The 24,248-nt window shown below is 33.6% G+C and overlaps 1 protein-coding gene across 2 annotated transcripts; it reads left to right on the plus strand.

Annotated features, from left to right (window-relative positions):
- Positions 1-1,076: 1,076 nt before the first annotated feature.
- LOC129747377 (protein Wnt-4-like) lies at positions 1,077-22,603 on the plus strand. Of its 2 annotated transcripts, none has more exons than XM_055741554.1 (5): positions 1,077-2,065; positions 17,323-17,575; positions 17,716-17,973; positions 21,770-21,982; positions 22,059-22,603. In XM_055741554.1, exons 1-5 carry the CDS (start codon positions 1,941-1,943, stop codon positions 22,293-22,295), a joined length of 1,086 nt encoding a protein of 361 aa, XP_055597529.1. In that variant the 5' UTR covers positions 1,077-1,940; the 3' UTR covers positions 22,296-22,603. The 2 variants fall into 2 exon arrangements, with proteins under 2 accessions (XP_055597529.1, XP_055597530.1); XM_055741555.1 differs by having other exon boundaries at positions 17,326-17,575.
- Positions 22,604-24,248: the final 1,645 nt, after the last annotated feature.

The following is a 24,248-nucleotide window of genomic DNA, read 5'->3' on the forward strand; positions in this document are numbered from 1 at the left end:
TGGTTTTCGAGATACACGCATTCGTAACTGTCCCATTTCTAAAAGAACTAAGCTTTAAACATAACTTATTTTGTTATATTGGTCAGAAATATCAGAACAGAAAATTTAAAAAGTGGCGCGTTTGACGTCCCGACTTTAATTGCTTAGACACCAATTACTTATTTATCCAGAAAAAACACTTTTAATGTCGAAATTTAGCACTTTAAATTCTGAACCTTTTGATTGATCTTTAATTTGAGTAAAATGAGTCAAAAGCCTTTGAAATGACGGTCATTGGAAACCTTCACTGACTGTTGGCTTCGTGAAGTTGATTTAACGAGGTTCTTGGTCACTATAGACAGAATATTTTCCCTAGTTCCAAATTTTGTGTGATCTTTTGTTTGTCATAGATTTATCCAGCTTCTTTTACAGAGAGGGTCCATAGAATTGAAAGTTGAAGATACATACCAATGTACAATTTCGAGATCGAGATTCGATCTCATAACCATTGACATAGCAAAATTGAGCTGCATCCATCACACCGTGATCGATGGCTGATTTTTATTTCAGTTTATTTTAATTCATTGGTTGTCATGCGGAAGGGTTAAATTATGAGAAAATGTTCCCATGAAATAATATAAAGAGCAGGGAAATCGCCCTCACATGTTCTCTTCATGTCGCAAGAAATCGAAAAGCTTTCAATTTTGTTGCGCTTGCAAGTCGCGCAACATTACACAACAACTCTAAGCTCTCCCACATGTTGCACCTGTTCGCTGACAACCACCATCAGGTCTTCTGGCCCATAGGTAGGAAGTCACACGCATCACCCAACAATCCATCCTCGTTCGTTTGCGCATATTAACGATCCCAATGTTGTCACCACAGTCGCCCTTACTCACATGATGGTCTGCTCCCTTCTTCCGCCCTTATTCGACTGGGAGATGCCAAAGCGATGTTTTCTGTGGCTGGGGCGGTTGGAATTTTGGTGGACAGAAACGAAAAAAAAAAATCAAACACCCCATCATGATGGCGCGCGCCCGTCCGGTACCGAGCTGCTGCATTGGTCTGTATAAGCTCACTCACATGGACATCATCATCACGGTAACAAGCAAAGGCAACGTGTTCGCGTGCTGCTCTCTGGCGCCTCGTGTTTAGCTCAAGCGTCCTTTGGAATTTGGAAGCGTTAGGAATGGACCAAAGTGCCCTCGGGTAAAGTGTAAGGTGGTCAGTTGAGATTCTGAGGTCGGTTATTGATTGGGAAAGAAGCCTCTTGGAAGTTGAGTTGAGATGAAAGTGATCTGGAACATATCTGCGGCTGATAAAAAGATGTGTAAATTTAAAGTGTCCGTAAATTATAAATAACTACTTTTTGGAAATCGTTAACATTTTTCGTGATTCAAAAACGATAAAGGTGTTGGAAAAATATTAACTCTCGTCTACCGAAAACGTTCTTGCATTTCTGTGGTCCATTCGTCGGGTGCATATCGTTCAAGTTGTGTGTGCAAGGAATATTTTTTCCAAGCGATTGGCTGTTCCATTCAAGAAACTGTTACTGCAAATGGGGAAAATCTTAATGGCCCGATCGAAGGAGAGTTGAACGCGTCGAGCTAATCAAACGTCGCTGGATCGGTGTTGCTGATAGTTATTATTCGAGAACGCGTCTGCAAATTCGTCCATAAGGATAGTAGCTCCCCATTATTGTAGAGATCGAAACAGTAAACCATTAAGAGTAATCTTCAATGAAACAAAAACGATGATTGCTGCTAGACCACCCAGAAGAATCGTGAAGTTACGAGATGTGCATCGACAGTATGACAAAATCGGCACCAGGAGAATGTTCATCCCTGGTCAATGGTCGACCATAGTCAGGATTCAGCGCCGATTGATAGTGTCCTGAAAGTTTGAACGTTGATTATATTACATTCACGGTTTTGGAAAAATAAATCAAAAGACTGTTCTCAATGATTGATCCCAGGAAGTTTGACTCAGCCCAACTGTCGGCAGAGAAAATGATAGTTTACAGCGTGATACTTCTCAGCATTATTTGGAATATCAGTGAGTGCAATGATATCATCAACGCTAATAGGTGAGTTTGTTTGGATAGTTAAAATTTACACTTATCTAGATATTTCTTAGAAGTGAATGTTGATAAGAATGATAAATCTCATCTGTGTTGAGTAGGATGACTCTTAACTATATGGAAGATTTTGAAAGCCAAATTTTTACTGCTCCCACTCCCTAAAATTGATCCTCATAACAAACAATGCAAATTTAACTTTGATAGAATAACTCTAAGGTGATCCTCAAACGCCTCGAAGTTGAAAAATTTATTAGTAAAAGCTGAATATTTCCATAAAACACATTTTTAATGTCGGCAATATGTACTGAAAAATTCTTAAAACTTAATTGAAGATGAAATTTTAAGTCCAGGAACATAGTTTTGGAAGACGGCAAGTTGTTTTAGAATGAGTGAAAAAAGTTATTTATTGTTGATAGATTTCCTTTGCATTACATATGGGGAAATATTTATGAGATATTTTAAAAAAAACATACTTAAGTGTCGGCAGCTTTTCTCGTTTAATTTATTTTGTTCTTCTTCGAAAAATTATCCTGAACCTAAAATTTAGAAAATGGTGCTTTCAGAAACAGTTAAAGGCTTTTTTCTTAGAATGTTAAAGTTATTTTAGTAAGAAATATTTCTTAGCTCTTGACGGGTTCGGAAAACATTGCGTAGTCAAATAATTGACTATGGTTTAAATATGTTTTACCGCTACACACATTATTAAGATTGATACAAGACGAAAAGAAATGAAACCGCTTTAAAATGCCTTTTTTTTTAAAAGATTGATAGTTTAATTATTGAGTAGTTCTGTTGGTTTATTTTGCTCTGTTGGAATATTTCGGTTTCACAACGAACGGCGTACTATTTTTCCTGTGTACCTTGCAACTTGAAACCTGTTTCTGTTTATTTGTCTACAACTAGTTTATACAATTGTTCTTTTTTTCATTTATCTATCCGTTATTGATTTTTCCAAATTAAATTGATTGGAAAAATTCTCCGGAACATCTGTGTTCGATGCTTACTCTTTGGCTCGAACTCATGAACATCGGCTCAGGATTTTTTAAGGAATCAGATCTGAAAGGAGATTTATTAAAGAAATTTTGTAGCATTTAAATTAAAATTTAGCTTTATGACAACCAGGCGAGGTCCTGGAGGGGGGAGGTGATTTTAGAAGTAAAAAAAAATCGGTCAATGAAACCAACTTTTATATTGAACGAAAAAAGTTTTATACCGTGATGGGGGACGGGAATTCCCCACACTGTAAACCTTTACTTTAAAAATGAAAGCTTAACAGTTATATTGAATATCTATTATTGAATTATTATTATAAAATAAAACACAATGTCTAAGATTTGAAAAAATCAAAAAAGTTGTTAAATAGTTCTTGGATTCTGATTTTTCTGTGAACTTTCCATTGATTTTATATGAAAACTAGGTGACCCGATGTGCTTTTCTTTACGTTTAAAAAATAAATTAAATTTGTTAAGATTAATTAAAAAGTTTTGTTGGCATAATTTTGAATGAAATTCATCATAAATCAAGAAAAATCATTTTAAAATGAGAACTACAATACAAAATGATTAGCAATTCAAAGATGATATTGATATGAATTCTCTTCGTTCTACCTCTTCCAAAGTGGGAAGGGCTCACAAACGTTCATAAAAATAATGTTAGTATCTAAATAACGTCACATGCCAAATTTGGCTCTATTTCTTTGATAGATTGCCAAGTAAAAAAAATATGTCTCCTTTCCTACTCCACTCCGAAAAAAGGGAAGGTCTCAAATTATTCGTACGTACACAACCTCTCTTTTGGATGATAAGTGCTCGATTTCTGCTTTAAAAAGCTGTATGGGAGCCCCTCCCCCTTTCTATTTCTCATTCACTACTACTTGAAGGAGGTAGGCTTATTTTTTAAAAACATTTCTCGTTCCCAAATACCCTCATATGGCAAATTTGATTTCATTAGGTCGATTAGTTCTCAATTAACACGTTCGTCGCCATGTCACCCACATTCGGGTGACGGGTGTATTTCCTGGGAGGCCCCGTCACATCAAAATGCATGTGACGCTCTCTCTCTCAAGTTAGCCGCTCAGTTTAGCCACACGTTGCAAATAGTGGAGTTCGCCCTGGTTGCTTTCTTGCTCCGAGATTTTCTTTGGGCCCGGCAAGTAAAACAACCAAAATGAGCGTGGCGACGAACGTGTTAATGCAAAAAACTCTAAGGAAGCCCCTTCTCTCTTTACATTTCCCTATCAGTTAAGCAAACCGAGCAGATCTGATAATGATTACCTACTACTGGTTTATCTCTTGTTTAATACTTAGCGATAAATATGAGAGCGCGATGACATCTCTCAGAGAGTGCTTTTTCTAGCTATTTATGTAAATTCTAACTCTCCACGCCCTTAACTTTATGCAAAATAGTGAGAAATTTGCGCTCGTCCGGGAACGAGAACTTATCCTTAACGTTACAAAAGACGATAAATTTGAATCGGAATTCACAACTTATCGAGATCAAAATTGAAGTTGAAAGCGCTAGTATGTGTTCTTTCGGATGAAAATCTCTCTCATGGGTATTTTGATCGGCAAATTCTTTCGGAGGATGACGATTTTTGGGTTCCCTGCTCTTCATTGGAAGAAGGAATGGGTACCAAATATTCATTGAAACATTTCTCGTACCCTGATAACATCCCATACTAAATTTGGTTTCATTTGCTTGACTAGTTTTTGAGTTATGTTGAGAAATTTAGTTATTGTAGGAAGAATCTCTTCCTCTTCTCATTGCCCCACTGAAAAGAAGAAGGAGTACCAAAAAATCATAGAAATATTTTTGATACTCATACCCAAATTGCCTCCCACGCTAAATTTGGTACCATTTGCTAGATCGGTTCTCGAGTTCTGCCTACATTTGTTCCTTGTTTGGGAGGCCCCCTTTCATCTTCCTTTGAGAGGGAGTTGTCTCAAACCATAATAGAAACCTTCCCCGGTTTCCGAAACTCTCACCTGCCAAGTTTCATGCAAATCGGTTCAGAATTTTCCGAGTATATAGAGAACAGACAGACAGACAGAAATCCATTTTTATGTACATAGATATTTGAAAAATAAGAGCAAACCGAAATCCCTGTAATTTTTTTCACTTACATCAAAATGCCTCCAAATATCCAACCAAGTTGTTGACAAACTTGAAATCTTACCGCACTGAAGTTTGAGTGGATTAACAATTTTAACAGCGAAATGGAATTTTTTTTTTGAAAATTTTATTTTCACTTTTTCTTAACAAGTTTGATCCGAGTTTCATACAAATTTCAACGTCTTTGAGGATAACCGAATGAGCTAAAACTAAGCCAGAATTCTTTTATCATTGATTTTATCTAAATTGGTGGCTTCAACGAAGAAGGGAAATAAGGGCCACCCCAATGCTAAGCTATCCCGATCAGGAGAGCATATCAAAATAATAACTCAAACGTATCTCACCAAGATATTAACATCTGATTCAGTTATAATTAAGTACTCTAAATTTTCGATTTTAAGTTTCTCCAATCTGAATTATATCTTATTCTGGTTGACAGACTTGAATTGGGTTGAGCTCATTTTCAATGATAAATATTTTTTTCAGATTGTCCTAAAATAAAATGATTATATCATATTTTGATAAACGTGCAACTTTTTATGAAACACGGACATCGAAGTCAACGGCCCAAACCGTGCATTAATGAGTTTCGCTCAACAAAAATGGAGTATGGTTTTAGCATATAATGCGGTTTATTGACATTCCACTAGAAATTTTTCTCGAAGCACTCATATCTTAATAAGTTATTATTTTGATAGGTATTGTTCTGTCCAATATCAAACTCCAATATCAAATATGCTATCTGAATGAGATATAATCTTGAATGGAGCATATCTTAAATTGATATAATTTAGCTATGATCGCATAGATTTTTTGATATAATTTGAGGTATTTTAACATCCTACGAGTACTGAATAACTCATTAAGATAGGAAAAAATTAGTATCAAAATATCTCATCTTGATCCAACTGCTTAAGATTTTTTTTTTTTGCGAATTGGTCCTAGTGACTTGCGAGTGAAGATAAGTTGTTTCAAACCCTAATGATTCCTTCAAAATCAGAAGGACATAAGTTCCATTTTTTTTAACTTTATTTCAAATCGCCAAACGATTTTTTACATCCTAATACATAATGGACAATCATGGCAACACTGTCTCCTAGGTGTTCCATTACGCTGTAAGTTCATAAGTGTGGTAGGCTAATTAATTCATCGTAATGAAGCATGTGCATAAATAAGTGTATATTAGCAAGTGATTCATTCATAAAACAAAACATCTCCAAAGGACCCATAACTGTCGTCAGTGACTGACTCAAGTGTGTTTTGAGGGTACGGCTGCGTTGGTTTAGATGAGCAACAGTTTAAGTGAAAAATAACTGCACCTCGGCGATGACTTTTAACTGTTTGTGCTTACATTTGGCTCGTCAATGGAGTTTCCGTTCCGCGACTTAAGGATGTGGAGAGAGCATTCGGTAGAAAAGTTGATTCAACTAAATGATTATAAAAATAAATGCCTCAAAAATCTTTCAGAAATTGATTTAACCCTTTAATGCATAGTGTTGTTTTAAAACAATATTGATGTATGTCCAAATATCACGGAAACGCATGAAAATTTCTGAGTTACCGTCAAACGGGGCATCATGCAAAAGCAGATTAGCAGTTAGATGCAACATTTGTATACCACAACACTCATTCAATTTTTATTTCAATATACTGTAATAAAGTTATCATTGAATGATAACAAATTGACGATGACATAGTTTTTAACATCGTAAAAGAGTTTTTTAAAGTTTTTTATTCTCATAAAAATTTTAAAAAAAATCGAGCAATAGATGTACAAGTTTTTACAGTTTTCGATGCCGTAAAAAACTTTACCTCGTATGACGGATAGGCCTAATGAAATCACCTACAAACTTTATATTACTTTCATTATACAATACCAACACTGTTCGTGTATAAATATATTTCGAACAATCGCCTATTTTTTTAAAATAAATATTTTTATAATTCAGTTAGCTGACTGGGGCAAAATGCAAATCAGAACTAAATCTCATAAATCGCGTTTCCATATGCTGGGATATGATTGTTTTACATCATGCGTTTGTTAACATTAAAATTTCATCCATCGCGATCGTAAGATTTATTTACATGATTCAAGATAATAGAAAATTTTGTAGTATTTTTTTACCCCTAAATGTATGCAGCAGATTAACACTTTTTTCTTAAAATCATTTTTGACAGAAAAAATGTAAAATTTAATTCGAATAAAACCAAAAACTACTTTAATTGGTACTTTATGCGTTATGACATCACAAATGTATAAAAAACATTAAATTTTCAAACGTTTTCATTTGATTTTTCATTAATTACAGAGTTGTTTGCAACTTACCCCTTTTTCTTAGTAGAGTGAAAATCGCATGTTTTTGAAAATTTAAAAATAACTGGTAAAACCAATAATTTTTCTGACATAGTCAATTTAGTGACCCATCAACCTTAAAACTTTTAATGTACAAGAGGAATGATTATCTAAAGGCATTAAGATTTTAGAAGCCATTGAAGTTGAAAAATGTTGCATGTTGCCCCAGTTGACGGTATGTATGTAGGTATGTATGTACGAAACTTTAGTATTTTTATGAGATAGAATTATTCTACAAATCGTTGAATCAGCGCGACTGAGTCAAATCTATGAATAAAACTTTCTTAAGTATCTAAAAATGAAAATTTGAAGCGGAGAACTTCAATGGAAGGATGTTTAAAAATTTTGAGTATAATAGATAAAAATCGTTGATAATAGAGACACTGTTTACTGCTTTGAAAAATTTTCAATTAATTTTTTGTTTTAAGCGTTGATTTTTTTTTTTGGAAATGAGTGTTTTTGTTTAAGCAAGTCCCGGCAAAATTTTTGATATCATTTGAAATTTGCCAAAGTCATGTGCAGAAGAAAAAAAATCACGCAAACTCGCGTATTTTTTATAGTTTTAAGTTTGAAGTTTCAAAATATTGTTAGTTTTTTTCCACAAAAAAAGTCACTTAGGGCTTCGTTTATTTGAATCAAAGCTCATCAAATTTATATTTTTTTTTTGAATATTTTTAAATGTTATTTCACTTTCAAATACAAATAAAAAAATTCTAGATTTTTTTAAATTTTACAACTTTTCTAACCTGGATTATCTCTCATGTTATATAAATGTTAAACAATTTCTTAAAGAATATTATATAAAAATAACGAAAACGTTAAAAAATATATTAAATGATCTAACAAACATTTGATACGTCAAAATAAACTTTTTTATTGATTTCAACCCTGAAAAAACTTTTGGGCACTTTATTGTCGATTTGAGGAGCTATGTCCGTTCACTTTTATGGTTGCTTTCTACTCACTGCTTGTCAGCTGATCGCTCGTCGAATCAAAATTATCAAGCAAATGCATTCCAACTTGGTATTTAGGGGAGCATTTTTTGGTACATGAAATGTATCCATGACTATTCCAGGATTTTTTTTTCCGAGAAATCAAATGAAGGCTGTTTGAGCAACCGTACGCTTCCGAAAATGGAGTTCACGCTGTTCTCCTACATTTTTATATAGTTCAGAAAAACCACGTTTAGACTTAAAATTTTAAACCAAATGAGACTTATGTTATGTGATTTTTTCTGAGGAATCAAATGAAGGCTATTTGAACCATCGCACGTTTTTGCAAATGGAGCTATTTATTTAAAAAAAAACATGTTCGGGCCTGAAAATTTTGACCACATCAGATTTATCTTGTGTGTGTTGTTTTCCCAAGAAATCAAACGAAAGCTGGAGCTATGGTTATTTAACCCTTAACATACTAATATTTTTCAATTAATCAAAAAAAAATTATTAGGACTGGAAAGTTTTGAACCAGATGAGACTAATCTAGTGTGGTTTTTTTCCTACGAATCGAAAAAAAAGCTGTTTGAGCCACCGCATCCTTCGGAAAATAGAGTAATGGCTTGAATATTTGAAAATTTTAGGGGAATTGAGGGTAAAAACAGCCATAATTCCAATTTCCGATGTGATGGCTTAATCAGCTATCATTCGGTAAAAAATAACACAAGATAAGTCTCATGTCGTTTAAAATTTTCAAGTCCAACTTTCTCTGAACTATTTGAAAAGTGCAGGGGAATTTAGAGTATACAGCCATTACCCCACTCTCCGATGCGATGCTCAAATGTAGGGAAAACGAGGGTAAAATCAGCGATAATTCCATTTTACGAAGCGTGCGGTAACTTAAGCAGCCTTCACACAAGATTGGTCTATTATTGTTTAAAAATTTTCTGAATTTTCACAAAATACAGAGGAACTAGAGGTTAAACAGGGGCTATATCTCCGTTCGGAGGCTAGTGCAGCGTCTGATTATGTCCAATCGATTACCCGGCTATTTTTACTGAAGGAGAATATATTTTCATGGATTTGGTTCATGTGAGAGAAAGATATTTAATTTCATCGTGGTTTAGACACTTTTTTCCCCATTGTGCAGTGGGGAGATAGAAAAGAGGAAAGGGAGGTTATTTAAGACTCCTCTCTGCTTCCATCGGTGATTTATGGAGGAAGAGGGGAGCTCTCATACCATTGTTTGGCATACACCAAGAAATTATCTTATAAATGGAGACAAAATTTAATATGGGAAACTATTTAGGTACGTGAAATGGTTCAATGATTATTTGAGACACTAGCCTTCTTCCAGGGAGTATTTAACAGAGGAAAAGGGGCCCCAATACAATTTTGTTGGTATCACTGGAACTAATCAAACCAAATTTAAATGAGAAGGTATTTGGGTACGATTTGGTCCACCTTCTCCCGAGATGATCGGCTTTGAAAATTGAGTGTGATTTTTTGAAAATGTTCTAACTTTTGGTTAAGTTTAAGGTGCAACACTTAAACATATTGTTCTGGGCAAAATACCTCCGAAATAGCTATTGTTCATTCTCTTTCAAATGAGATCAGAAGATTTGCAATATGTCCTAGAGATATGAACGATCAAAATTTGCATGTTTTTTAGTGGGTGATCCCAAACTTTTGGCCGGTAGTGTGCATATATGTATACTTGTTTAGGCATTTACTTGATCTACAATACCACTTTACACATAAAAACAAAATTCCAGAGCATTTACGATACATAAACCATTTTCTTTGTTTTCCTGGGATTTTAATATCATATTGTACGTTAAAAGCTGAGTTCTCTTTAATACATTTCCCAATGATATCATTTTATATTTAAACGGTGATCCAAAAAAACCAACGCGAATCAAAATATTCGCTAAAACGTAAACAGTTTTAATCATACAGTGGCATTTTCCAATCCAAAATCGCTCACCCTGCACTAGTGGGGGAACAAAAATGAAAAATGCATTCCATTTTTTTGGTATTTGTTTCAGATTCACCCAAAAGAAAGCAGCAGCAGCATCATCATTCCAAAAACTGTATCACGTTGAATCGAAAACAAATTGTGGGCGACTTTTATGGCAAATATTTTAATTAATTTATGAATATTTAATACAGTAATGACAACGATTTGGTGGAATTTAAATTAATTTTCACTATCTGTATCAAGGAATGATAATCCTTTTTTATTGGCACTCAGTGGCTTTTTGGTTCGACTTTATTCCGTTGCAATTTGATGTGGATTGAGCAACAGAGTTTGAAAATGGCATATTTGTTTCGGAATGTTACAGGTTACAAAATGTCTCGTTTTGGCAAAGAAGGGTCCGGCAGAAATAGCTGCACCATTTATTTTATGGATTCTGTCTGCTGCCGAACTGGCGAACAACCACAACATATTCTTAGAGTCACACGAGGAAAGGGTAATGATGGGAAAGATTTCAATTCAACAAGTGCTGCTAAGTAGGATGGGAAGGCTCTTGTTTTTATTTCATTTAACCCCTGACAAAAGTCAATTGTTGGTAGCAAAAAATATTAGCTCTTCCGAAAGAGACTAACCGACTTCGGTGGGATGGAAAATGTCGTTCTGCTTGTTGGAATAGCAAAATCTCGGATATTATGGGCCCAACATTTGCATTCCAAGTACGAGTGTATGTTTGGAATGTTTAGTTGAATGTCGAGAAACATATGTTTGTATGCCAGGGTAAAAAAAGTAAAAAAAAGTCACAAGTCAAGTGGGAATTATCAACACAATAATTTTGTATATTTTGTAGTCGAAATGAAATGTGTTCGCTAAGAAATAAGTGGAAAGTATATATTCACTTTAACAAAACAAAAAATAAGAAAAAGAGAACAAGACTAGGCTTTAGTTTGGGTTGATTTTTCGTTTCGATCTTTCTTCCAAGAAAATTATTAAAAATGTATATGAGGTCAATACCATAACAAAAACAAAGAAAAAATTGATTTGTCATTGTAGTCATTTTTGTCATTTTTGTCGTTTTTGTCATTTTTGTCATTTTTGTCATTTTTGTCATTTTTGTCATTTTTGTCATTTTTGTCATTTTTGTCATTTTTGTCATTTTTGTAATTTTTGTCATTTTTGTCATTTTTGTCATTTTTGTCATTTTTGACATTTTTGTCATTTTTGTCATTTTTGTCATTCTTGTCATTTATGTCATTTTTGTCATTTTTGTCATTTTTGTCATTTTTGTCATTTTTGTCATTTTTGTCATTTTTGTCATTTTTGTCATTTTTGTCATTTTTGTCATTTTTGTCATTTTTGTCATTTTTGTCATTTTTGTCATTTTTGTCATTTTTGTCATGTTTGTCATTTTTGTCATTTTTGTCATTTTTGTCATTTTTGTCATTTTTGTCATTTTTGTCATTTTTGTCATTTTTGTCATTTTTGTCATTTTTGTCATTTTTGTCATTTTTGTCATTTTTGTCATTTTTGTCATTTTTGTCATTTTTGTCATTTTTGTCATTTTTGTCATTTTTGTCATTTTTGTCATTTTTGTCATTTTTGTCATTTTTGTCATTTTTGTCATTTTTGTCATTTTTGTCATTTTTGTCATTTTTGTCATTTTTGTCATTTTTGTCATTTTTGTCATTTTTGTCATTTTTGTCATTTTTGTCATTTTTGTCATTTTTGTCATTTTTGTCATTTTTGTCATTTTTGTCATTTTTGTCATTTTTGTCATTTTTGTCATTTTTTGTCATTTTTGTCATTTTTGTCATTTTTGTCATTTTTGTCATTTTTGTCATTTTTGTCATTTTTGTCATTTTTGTCATTTTTGTCATTTTTGTCATTTTTGTCATTTTTGTCATTTTTGTCATTTTTGTCATTTTTGTCATTTTTGTCATTTTTGTCATTTTTGTCATTTTTGTCATTTTTGTCATTTTTGTCATTTTTGTCATTTTTGTAATTTTTGTAATTTTTGTCATTTTTGTCATTTTTGTCATTTTTGTCATTTTTGTCATTTTTGTCATTTTTGTCATTTTTGTCATTTTTGTCATTTTTGTCATTTTTGTCATTTTTGTCATTTTTGTCATTTTTGTCATTTTTGTCATTTTTGTCATTTTTGTTATTTTTGTCATTTTTGTCATTTTTGTCATTTTTGTCATTTTTGTCATTTTTGTCACTTTTGCCATTTTTGTCATTTTTGTCATTTTTGTCATTTTTGTCATTTTTGTCATTTTTGTCATTTTTGTCATTTTTGTCATTTTTGTCATTTTTGTCATTTTTGTCATTTTTGTCATTTTTGTCATTTTTGTCATTTTTGTCATTTTTGTCATTTTTGTCATTTTTGTCATTTTTGTCATTTTTGTCATTTTTGTCATTTTTGTCATTTTTGTCACTTTTTGTCATTTTTGTCATTTTTGTCATTTTTGTCATTTTTGTCATTTTTGTCATTTTTGTCATTTTTGTCATTTTTGTCATATTTGTCATATTTGTCATTTTTGTCATATTTGTCATTTTTGTCATATTTGTCATATTTGTCATTTTTGTCATTTTTGTCATTTTTGTCATTTTTGTCATTTTTGTCATTTTTGTCATTTTTGTCATTTTTGTCATTTTTGTCATTTTTGTCATTTTTGTCATTTTTGTCATTTTGTCATTTTTGTCATTTTTGTCATTTTTGTCATTTTTGTCATTTTTGTCATTTTTGTCATTTTTGTCATTTTTGTCATTTTTGTCATTTTTGTCATTTTTGTCATTTTTGTCATTTTTGTCATTTTTGTCATTTTTGTCATTTTTGTCATTTTTGTCATTTTTGTCATTTTTGTCATTTTTGTCATTTTTGTCATTTTTGTCATTTTTGTCATTTTTGTCATTTTTGTCATTTTTGTCATTTTTGTCATTTTTGTCATTTTTGTCATTTTTGTCATTTTTTGTCATTTTTGTCATTTTTGTCATTTTTGTCATTTTTGTCATTTTTGTCATTTTTGTCATTTTTGTCATTTTTTGTCATTTTTGTCATTTTTGTCATTTTTGTCATTTTTTGTCATTTTTGTCATTTTGTCATTTTTGTCATTTTTGTCATTTTTGTCATTTTTGTCATTTTTGTCATTTTTGTCATTTTTGTCATTTTTGTCATTTTTGTCATTTTTGTCATTTTTGTCATTTTTGTCATTTTTGTCATTTTTGTCATTTTTGTCATTTTTGTCATTTTTGTCATTTTTTGTCATTTTTGTCATTTTTGTCATTTTTGTCATTTTTGTCATTTTTGTCATTTTTGTCATTTTTGTCATTTTTGTCATTTTTGTCGTTTTTGTCATTTTTGTCATTTTTGTCATTTTTGTCATTTTTGTCATTTTTGTCATTTTTGTCATTTTTGTCATTTTTGTCATTTTTGTCATTTTTGTCATTTTTGTCATTTTTGTCATTTTTGTAATTTTTGTAATTTTTGTAATTTTTGTCATTTTTGTCATTTTTGTCATTTTTGTCATTTTTGTCATTTTTGTCATTTTTGTCATTTTTGTCATTTCTGTCATTTTTGTCATTTTTGTCATTTTTGTCATTTTTGTCATTTTTGTCATTTTTATCATTCTTGTCATTTTTGTCATTTTTGTCATTTTTGTCATTTTTGTCATTTTTGTCATTTTTGTCATTTGTGTCATTTTTGTCATTTTTGTCATTTTTGTCATTTTTGTCATTTTTGTCATTTTTGTCATTTTTGTCATTTTTGTCATTTTTGTCATTTTTGTCATTTTTGTCATTTTTGTCATTTTTGTCATTTTTGTCATTTTTGTCATTTTTGTCATTTTTGTCATTTTTGTCATTTTTGTCATTTTTGTCATTTTTGTCATTTTTTGTCATTTTTGTCATTTTTGTCATTTTTGTCATTTTTGTCATTTTTGTCATTTTTTGTCATTTTTGTCATTTTTGTCATTTTTGTCATTTTTGTCATTTTTGTCATTTTTGTCATTTTTGTCATTTTTGTCATTTTTGTCATTTTTGTCATTTTTGTCATTTTTGTCATTTTTTGTCATTTTTGTCATTTTTGTCATTTTTGTCATTTTTGTCATTTTCGTCATTTTTGTCATTTTTGTCATTTTTGTCATTTTTGTCATTTTTGTCATTTTTGTCATTTTTGTCATTTTTGTCATTTTTGTCATTTTTGTCATTTTTTGTCATTTTTTACATTTTTGTCATTTTTGTCATTTTTGTCATTTTTGTCATTTTTGTCATTTTTGTCATTTTTGTCATTTTTGTCATTTTTGTCATTTTTGTCATTTTTGTCATTTTTGTCATTTTTGTCATTTTTGTCATTTTTGTCATTTTTGTCATTTTTGTCATTTTTGTCATTTTTGTCATTTTTGTCATTTTTGTCATTTTTGTCATTTTTGTCATTTTTGTCATTTTCGTCATTTTTGTCATTTTTGTCATTTTTGTCATTTTTGTCATTTTTGTCATTTTTGTCATTTTTGTCATTTTTGTCATTTTTGTCATTTTTGTCATTTTTGACATTTTTGTCATTTTTGTCATTTTTGTCATTTTTAATTGTTTTTTTTTTTTTTGAGTAACAAACTTTTTCATGATACATTTAAGATATAACATCGATATACATATTCAAAATCTAATATATAAAGATGAGTTGGACTATATATGTTTGTTTGTTTGTATGCACCTTATACAAATCCACACCGCTAAACCGATCAGCCTGAAATTTGGTACAAAGATGTAGTTGAACCAGGGTAAGGTTTTAGTAATAGTTCTGAGCCCCTCCCACCTAAGAAAAGGGACCCTCCCATACAACTTTCGTTTTTATTCCCACAAATCAAAAGTCATGGCACCCATTTGACAGCCGATTTTCGTTTCCTTTGGCGGGTTGTTTTCACCATCACCATGGGCCGGGCGTAAGAAACGACTATCCAAAGTTCACGTGTACTGGACAGCAAATCAAAGCTTGCTCAGCATTGAAGATTTGAAAGGAAAAATTTTGGCGGGTGTTTTTTGTACCTTCTACTGCTGAATGTGGTAACGGTAGATACGAGAATTTCGGATGCAATAATGAACTAACATTTCGGATTGAAAAATATGACTAAGCTGTAAAGTATGTATTGACTTGAATTGTAGTGGTTTTCAAATTACTCCCTACCACTGCTGCAGGGCTTTGGAGTTTTTAAGAATATACAGTGTGTGAAGTATGGATGCAATAATTTATCTTCATTATGAATTTTGATTGAGTGCTGAAAACATATTATGCTATTTTCTTAAAATCAAGCTTTTTAGAACCAACCATTTTCGTATTCTTAGAATTCCTTATAGAGAAAGATAAAATAATTTAATTCAGAGTTATAAGTTGAGAGCTGTGATTTCAATGCTTTGAAAGCCGTCGAGAAATCTAAATGGAGGACTCAAAAATTTAACGTGCATTATCTGGAAAAACCAAATCCACCGCAAGAAACTTGATTTGAAAATAAGTATGAAGTTTGAAATTATATATACAATTCAATATTATCGGTCACTCTATGACTTTTGTATAAATGTGGATCATCAATGTGTTCAATTTTATCATCCAATTATGCGAAAATTTAAACCATTAAGTACTGCGAATTCAAATAAATTATTTCCAAGAATTTTTACTTTATCACTATTCCCAATAATTAATGAGATTTCTTTTTCCAAAAATGGAAAAATTGAAAAAAAATGTTTTGTTGTAACATCATAAAATGGGCGATTTGGGTTCCGAGATAATTTCTATTAGATCACTTCAAAAAACTATTAGTGGAACTTGGAGCATTTAAGAAAAACTTATCATAAAACGGTGTGGAAAAAACAACGAAAAGTACACATTAAAAACATGAAAAATGAGTCTTCAACAAGTTTAAAAAACCAAATACAAACACATACAGGATCTCAATGAAACTTAATTTTCCTCGAAGAGATTCCTTTTACTTAATTCTAAGCGTACATCTTTCGAGTATATGATGGCTAGGACCTCACAAATGCTTAAACAACTAAACCACAAAAGTTTACTGTGTATGCCGTGACTGGGATTCGAACTCATGGCCGTTGACTTGGAAGACTTGAAGGCCACGAGCTGCGGCAAGTTTCGGAAGCCTTCTTAGAATTTTCTGGGCAAATAAAACTTGAATATAGCATACGGGGGAGTATTTGGCATATAGCGTCCGAGGAGATCATCTCCAAAAGAGATTTCATTTGATGGGGGGTGGAAAAGATAAAAATATAGTTTAATCATTTGAAGATAAAAAAAAATAGAAGGCCAAAGCTATTCAAGCTTCCTTTAAGAAAGGGTGGGTATGAAATGTTTTTCGTGATGAAATATAAAAGCATTCATGGGAAATTATTTTTAATTTCTATGAATACGAACCTCATAACTATAAGTGTTTAAAAATTATGAAAAAGGGAAACACAGTAAATATTCTCATTAAAAAATTGAAAGACACTAACAAAACTTCCAAAGCTTACATACATGACACAACATGGGTTAGATTTTCTCATCATGAATATATAAAACATATTGAATACAAAGCTACCAAGATTTCGAAAAGTCAAACGACTCATTTTGATTTATATTTTATGCAAACCCGAGCAAGGCCGGGTAAATCAGCTAGTTTTATATAAAATTCAGAAACTGAAACTTTTTGTGCAAATGAAAACATTTTTATGAAAGTTCAAGCTTACTTTCGGATTCTACGAAAGCACATGTTTGAATTTGGAACATCGCAACGTCGAAGCTTTTCCGTGCTTTGTTTTGCATATCCACCTCATCGTATTTACACCTAGCTAAGACACCAACCATAACACACTGAAACGATTTTCTTCTATTTCTACACCACTCCAGCAGCAAAAATACACCGCTCCCTGCCAAAAACACCGTCATGGCGGTTTTCAGTCCTATGACCAAATCACCCGGACCCTGTCGATTCCTTTCCGGAACAAGGAAGCAGAACCATCAATGCCGCCGTGATTCCGGTCTACCGGAAGCCATTCGGGAAGCTCGTCGCCTTGCCGTCCTGCACTGCGAGGAACAGTTCCGTTACGACCGTTGGAACTGCTCAATCGAAACACGTGGAAAGCGGAACATATTCAAAAAGGTGCGTAAGTGTGCTTATTGATCAACAGATTAGCACCTCGCGCTAACGGTGGGAATCAGTTGGATGTTTTTTCCCTCAGTCAAGTATCTGCTAATCGAATTCTGTTTATCATTCATCTCTTGCAACGTTCCGTCCTTCAGGTGTACCGCGAGACGGCCTTCGTCCATGCCCTGACAGCGGCAGCCATCACTCATTCAGTGGCACGCGCCTGTGCCGAGGGCAAAATGACCAAGTGTCAGTGCGCGTCGGAGAAACAGCCGGCGGCCACCCGACTCGCTTGGAAGTGGGGCGGTTGCAGCGATAATGTCAAACATGGCAAACGGGTGACGCGTAACTTTTTGGAACTTCAACCGCACGAGGGCGATCCGGTATCGGAGATGCTGCGGCATGATAGTGAGGTGAGATTGGCAACTCTATGGTAATTTTTTATCAAAGTTGTTAAGTTATTTTTTTTTCCATAGGTTAAGGTTTATTTACAATCATTGATTGTGATGTGTATATTTTTTTAACCCAGGAAAGGAAATATTTTTTTTTGTTTCGTTTGCATAATCATTTTAATAATCATAATGAAGTCTTGATTATCTGAAAAAAATAAAAACTGGCTCTATTAAAACCCACATAATGTGATTTTATATGTTTCGTCTAGTTTCTTATACAAATACCGATTGATGATCTTACACCAGCGAGAAAAAAAATGCATGTAGCACGAAAAATAGACAGAAAATAGATATTTGAAACAATGGCTTACTTAGCGTTGTATAGTCAATCATATAAACCCTCACATTAGACTGCTTGAACAAGTCATTGACATTCTTCTGGACCGTAAAATGGTATTCGATGATGAAATGTCAGGCTCACAATTCACAATTCACAAATCGTTGCTTAGATGTGTAAGAAAAAAAATCATGATTGACAAGAATAATGATAATAAAGTCTTAAATCTTATGCTCTGAGTTCGTCTTGGTACATCATCGTACTGGAAAATTATCACATTTTCAAATGTGATAAAAAGTTTTAGACAAACATGAGATATTAAAGAAAAAAGAACATAAGCCGTAAATATCGTGAATTTTTCGAAAAATATACAACAGCTCACCGACGGGACTTAAGCCCGCAGTTTCCTCTCCAGTACAACGACGCGTGAACGTGAAGAAATTGGCTCCAGCATGCGTACATGTCGAGTGCCATCGGTCGACTGCTGGATCTTTTATCAATACATACAGGGTTGCCAAAATTTGTTTTTTCTCAAACTCAAGAAGGTGGTAAAAAAAATCCGGTCAAATCAAACTAAATAACATAAAATAATCGAGCTGATTCCCTTTTTTGGTAACCGTTGTAAAATGTTGTGGTACTGATACACAGTATCGTTCTTATTTATTTAAAGCTATGACATGCTCACAGTCACTTCAACTTTAAACGTGATATTTTTTATTTTCATGCCATTTATTCATATTTCCTATCAAAGATTTATCGCTTACACACGTTAAACTGACGAAATATTGCGTTATTCAAATATGTGATATTGTGATAACAGATTATCACCGCTGATTTATGATTTTTTATTGAATGATTAGTGGCATATCGGTGAAGTATACATTCTAATAGGAAGAATATCAAATGAAAATAATGGAAATTATAGACGAATAGAAAGCATGAAAGGTGTTGAAAATTAACCAAGAGCGTGTTAGAGAAAACTTGTTGCCGTAGAAGACAATATGTCCCGCACCGTATTACTGTCGATATGCCGATTTTGTATTGATCTATACAGTGATACATGGATGGATCGAAGCACGTGATTTTGAAGTTATTGATTTCAAGGTTTGAGTGACCACGAATAAGCACTAAACTTCTCTAGAATTTTGAACTTATCTTTACAAAGTTCTGCTTACTGAAGCAATAAAATTTCTGTAAAAACCAAAATATCAGGCAAAATAAGGCTTGTTTCCAAAATTCGGGAAAAAACGGGGCTTATCAGGTTATCAGGATTGACCTCCAAAAATCAGTAATCTCTGGATGCACTCCATGTACCCACAGTTTTCTGCGCATTTATGGATGACTTTTTTTGATCAATCTGTGCCTATGGATCGTCCTCCTCTACGGCCTTCTTGGACTAATGCTCGTTTGAAACGGTTAAAACAGCTTCGTTCAAAATTGCTGCGAAAATTTACTAACTCCAGGTGTCCGTTAATTAAACTGCAACTTAACAACGCTACCAGACAATACCGGGTCTACAACGACTCTGCTACCGTCGCTATGTGGATCGTATTCAGAGTGAGCTTCGCCGCAATCCAAAAAAGTTTTGGAAATTTGTTAATACCAAATACCAAACGGAAGGAATCTGGTCTGCCTGCGCAGCTGCATTTAGACGATAGAACTGCCGTATCATCTCTAGTGCATTCTCAATACAATCGCCAACCGCAGTTCAAATAAACGCAGCCATCAGACTATTGCCCGCGGATTTTCTAAACCTTGACGTGTATGCTATAAGCGAGGTAATGGTTTCAGAGTCTATAAGGAATCTAAAGTACTCTACTTCAGCTGGACAGGATGGAATACCTGCTTGCGTGTTAAAAAAGTGCCTCCCTCTACTGTTGAAGCCTTTAGCCTATATTTTCAATCAGTCCATTGGACTGCAGCAATTTCCTGCCATGTGGAAAAAATCTTTTATGAGCCCAATCTTCAAAAAAGGTGATAAGCAAGAGGTGTGCAATTACCGCGGTGTCACATCGCTAGCGGCCTGCTCAAGGTCTTAGATGTCATGTTTTCAGCTTGTCGTAATTGGATCTCAAACAATCTACACGAGTTTTTTCAAAAACGCTCGGTAACGTCAAACTTGACAGTGTTTACATCATTCTGTATATCCAAAATAGATGGTGGCAAGCAAGTTGACGCAATCTACACGGACATTACTGCTGCATTTGATTCAGTTAATCGCGTAGTTCTGCTTCAAAAGTTGCAACGTTTGGGATTATCCGAAAGACTATGTGCATGGATCAGAAGCTACCTAACTAACCGTCGTCTAGCTTTTCAAATTGGATCATCTGAATCTAAAGATTTCATCCCAACTTCTGAGGTACCACATGGTAGTAACTTGGGCCCGATGTTGTTCACACTATTCTGCAACGACATAAAATTGCTACTTGTTGGATGCGGAGTACTCCTGTACGCAGACGATTTGGTCATAAACAGTTTATCCGATTGTCACATGTTACAGCAATTTCTCGATACGGTAGTAAATCGGTGCGCTGGAAATCTACTAGTTTTGAGCATTTCTAAGTGCTGTATCATAACATTCGGACGGAAGAGAAATCCTTTCATGTACGACTATAACACCAACCGAATGCTGGGATTTATCATACGTTTGAGTAAAGAATTTACAGATCCTTTCTGCTTACGAGCTCTGTATTGCTGCCTGTGGTGATTCTGATCCAAATTTTTACTGCCCTTCTAGGCGACACGAAATTGCTGCACATCCTTTCGTCGTAAAGTTGGTTGCTAGAATGAGTCCTTTCCGCGATCGTGTGACCGCCACTTCTCGACAAACCGTGTGGAGCACATCTCTCAGATTTCCCCTCTGATTTCCCCTTTTTTGACAGATCTAGGCTTTTTTCTTCAGATTTGAGCTTTCATCTCCTATGCTCTCAAGGCAAAAAAAGCTTAAATCTGAGGAAAAAAAGCTTAAAAACGAGATTCACCAAGCCTTATTTAAAAGATGTTGGTCACACGATACATAGACAAATCGTGTAACGTTGCCGGGTTCTGTAACTGGCATTGTCCCCACATCGCAACCGCGTTGCATATGTTAGACAGAACCCGGCAACGTTACACGATTTGTCTATGTATCGTGTGACCAACATCTTTAAAATAAGTCTTGGTGAATCTCGTTCTTAAGCTTTTTTTTTTCTCAGCTTTAAGCTTTTTTTGCCTTGAAAGCATAGGAGATGAAAGCTCAATATTTTTGTTTTTAGATCAATCCAATAGGATGAAAATCCCATAAAAAAAAAATTTCTCGATTCGCGTGAATTTAGAGGTCATGCATTATTTTGCTTGGGAGCTCGAGTCTTTATGATAGTCGTGCTTTTCCAATCCCTAAAGTACATTTTTCAGCACATTTTCGCCACTAAGAATTGCAATTTCTTCTCTAGGTGTAGTTTCATTAAGAGATAAGAAAAATTAAATCTTATTATTTTTCAGGTCGGCATCGAAGAGGTGATGAAGAACATGAACGATCGCTGTAAGTGCCACGGCGTTTCCGGCTCATGTTCCCTAAAGACATGCTGGCGGAAACTGGGAGATTTCAACGTAACGGCTGCCAAACTTAGATCCAAATATCATAATGCTATCAGGAAAATACCGATTAACAATAAACCATCGCGCCGAGCCATCACTAAGGAGCTGAGAGAAAAGGTAATATTCCAGTTAATTTAGTCTTATGAAACCATATCAATTTACGCCCGCCATAAAACTACTTTCTCCATTGCAGCCGGCTTCGTACGATCAACTGTTCTACTTGGAGACGTCTCCCACGTTCTGTTCGGTAACTCGGGGCCGCCGCTGTCTGCATCCGGACAACTGTGCCACTCTATGTTGTGGTCGAGGCTACACCACCAAGCTCATTAAGACGATCGAAAAATGTCGCTGCCGGTTCACTAATGGCCGTTGCTGTCAGATCGTGTGCGACTATTGCGAAAAATACGAAGATCGATATTACTGTAAATAGGCTCAACTGCGCTCTATCGATCTATTACTCAAGAAAAAAAAACTTTAAATTATTTATTTAATAAAATAATCTTAGACTGTAGAGTTCTTAGTGGGAAAACAAACGTAGTCATTTTGTTCGTAAATTAAGCTAATAAAAAATGTTTTGTCTCAACAATGTCGAAATGATTTCATCTAACTGTAATGTAACACATCTAGTATTGAAGTAATGAGCAATCAATGTTGTCACCTATACCTATTGAAAAAAAAAATAAAAAGTCAGTGTTTGATGAATCTTTTTTGTCGTGTATCTACTTCTTCCTTCATTCAGTGCGAAAAGTAAATTGTGCTTTTTTAATAGGCATAAATATAAATTACGAAATCTTCTAACTGAAATAAACATAAAATTTCAAAAACCTTTTTCTGTATTGTTAGTCTTTTTCATTGATGTCCCATAAACTACGTGTTGTGTGAAATAAAACTTGTAGGTACCACTTAGATACGGCCGTCGCATACAATTTCTGATTTCTCCATGAGGAAATAATATACAAAATTGGTAAAAAATATTGAATCAAAGCAATCGAAAGATTCCCTTACCACGGTAAAAAAAACAGAAACCGGTATTTCGATAGCAATTTACTATCTTCTTCAGTGAGTGTTTCCAATCGAAAACGCTTACTGAAGAAGAAAGTAAGTTGCTATCGTAAGTAATACCGGTATCCGAACTTTTCTTTTACCGTGGTTGAATTAAAGGGAATCTTTCGATTGCTATGATTCCGTAGAATTATTCAACCAAGTAGGCTCACAACACATATTAGAGTGGTTAAAATTATGTTTTTGTATGGTTTTCATTAAACCTTTGGGGAACAACATTTTTCAATAATGATTTGATGGATTTTTGAACTTTTCGTCGAATACGGCCATTTTTGCTACCACTTTGCCATATCAGATGCTAATTTTAATGATTTTAAACCTTAATTTACGCTTGATTATTACCAATGTCTGGAGAATTGATTTTAAAGTAAGCAAGGTAAAATCTCTGATCCAGGATTTTTCGATCTCGAGATTTTCTCCAGACCGTATAGAATCTCCAAAGTGGCTGGGAGGAGTGGCTGGAAGGACAATGCCAGTTATTTGAAAGCTGATTAAGGGGGGGGGGTAGGGTCTCACGGGTATAAAAAAACACCATTTTCACGATTTTTTTCTAGAGCTATCGTTCAAACAAATGTATTCAAATTTTTTGCATCATACAGAGCATTGTTAAAAGAACATTTAGTATTTTTTTCGTAGAAAAATATTGAAAAATGAGCCGGTGACGGAGCATTTTCGAGGATGCCTTTTAGAAAACAGGATTTGCGGTGGACACTGTATCTCAGCACAAAATCATCTGAAGTCAAAAAATCAGAGCAAAATATTTTTAATAGATGTTTTTCTGGACCCCAACGTTTTTATTTAACTTAAAAATATTTTTATGAAATTTTTGTGGCTATTTGAAGTGAAAACTACAATCTCCCCAAAGTAAAAAAAATCAAAAAAGAAAAACGTTGGGGTCTGGTATTTTATATGTAGAAAATATGTTCCAAATTTGAAAAGAATCGGATAAGTAGTTTTCAAATGACGATGTCCACGGACTTTAAAAATGTACTTTCGAAGCGTTTGAAGTTTCTGCTCTTGCTTTCTTGCAGTATTAGATAAGGGGAGATAAAGGCCTATAACTTCTACAGTTTTGCTTCAATTGACTTGAAAATTTGACACAACATTCTTGAAATGTTTTACAATAAGAAAATAAAAAAATAAAAAAATCGATTTTTTGAAAGTGTTAGACCCTACCCCCCCCTTAATGCCGGTCTGGTATAGAATCTCATACCGATAATTCTTCCTCCGAAGAAGTTCATTATTGGAGTAGAGTCTGATTCAGAACCTGCAGTATCGATCACCAAACAATTCGTGTCAATCATAAGCAATTGTTAATGAT

Source organism: Uranotaenia lowii, chromosome 2 (genome assembly GCF_029784155.1).
Source record: "Uranotaenia lowii strain MFRU-FL chromosome 2, ASM2978415v1, whole genome shotgun sequence".
NCBI lineage: Eukaryota > Metazoa > Arthropoda > Insecta > Diptera > Culicidae > Uranotaenia > Uranotaenia lowii.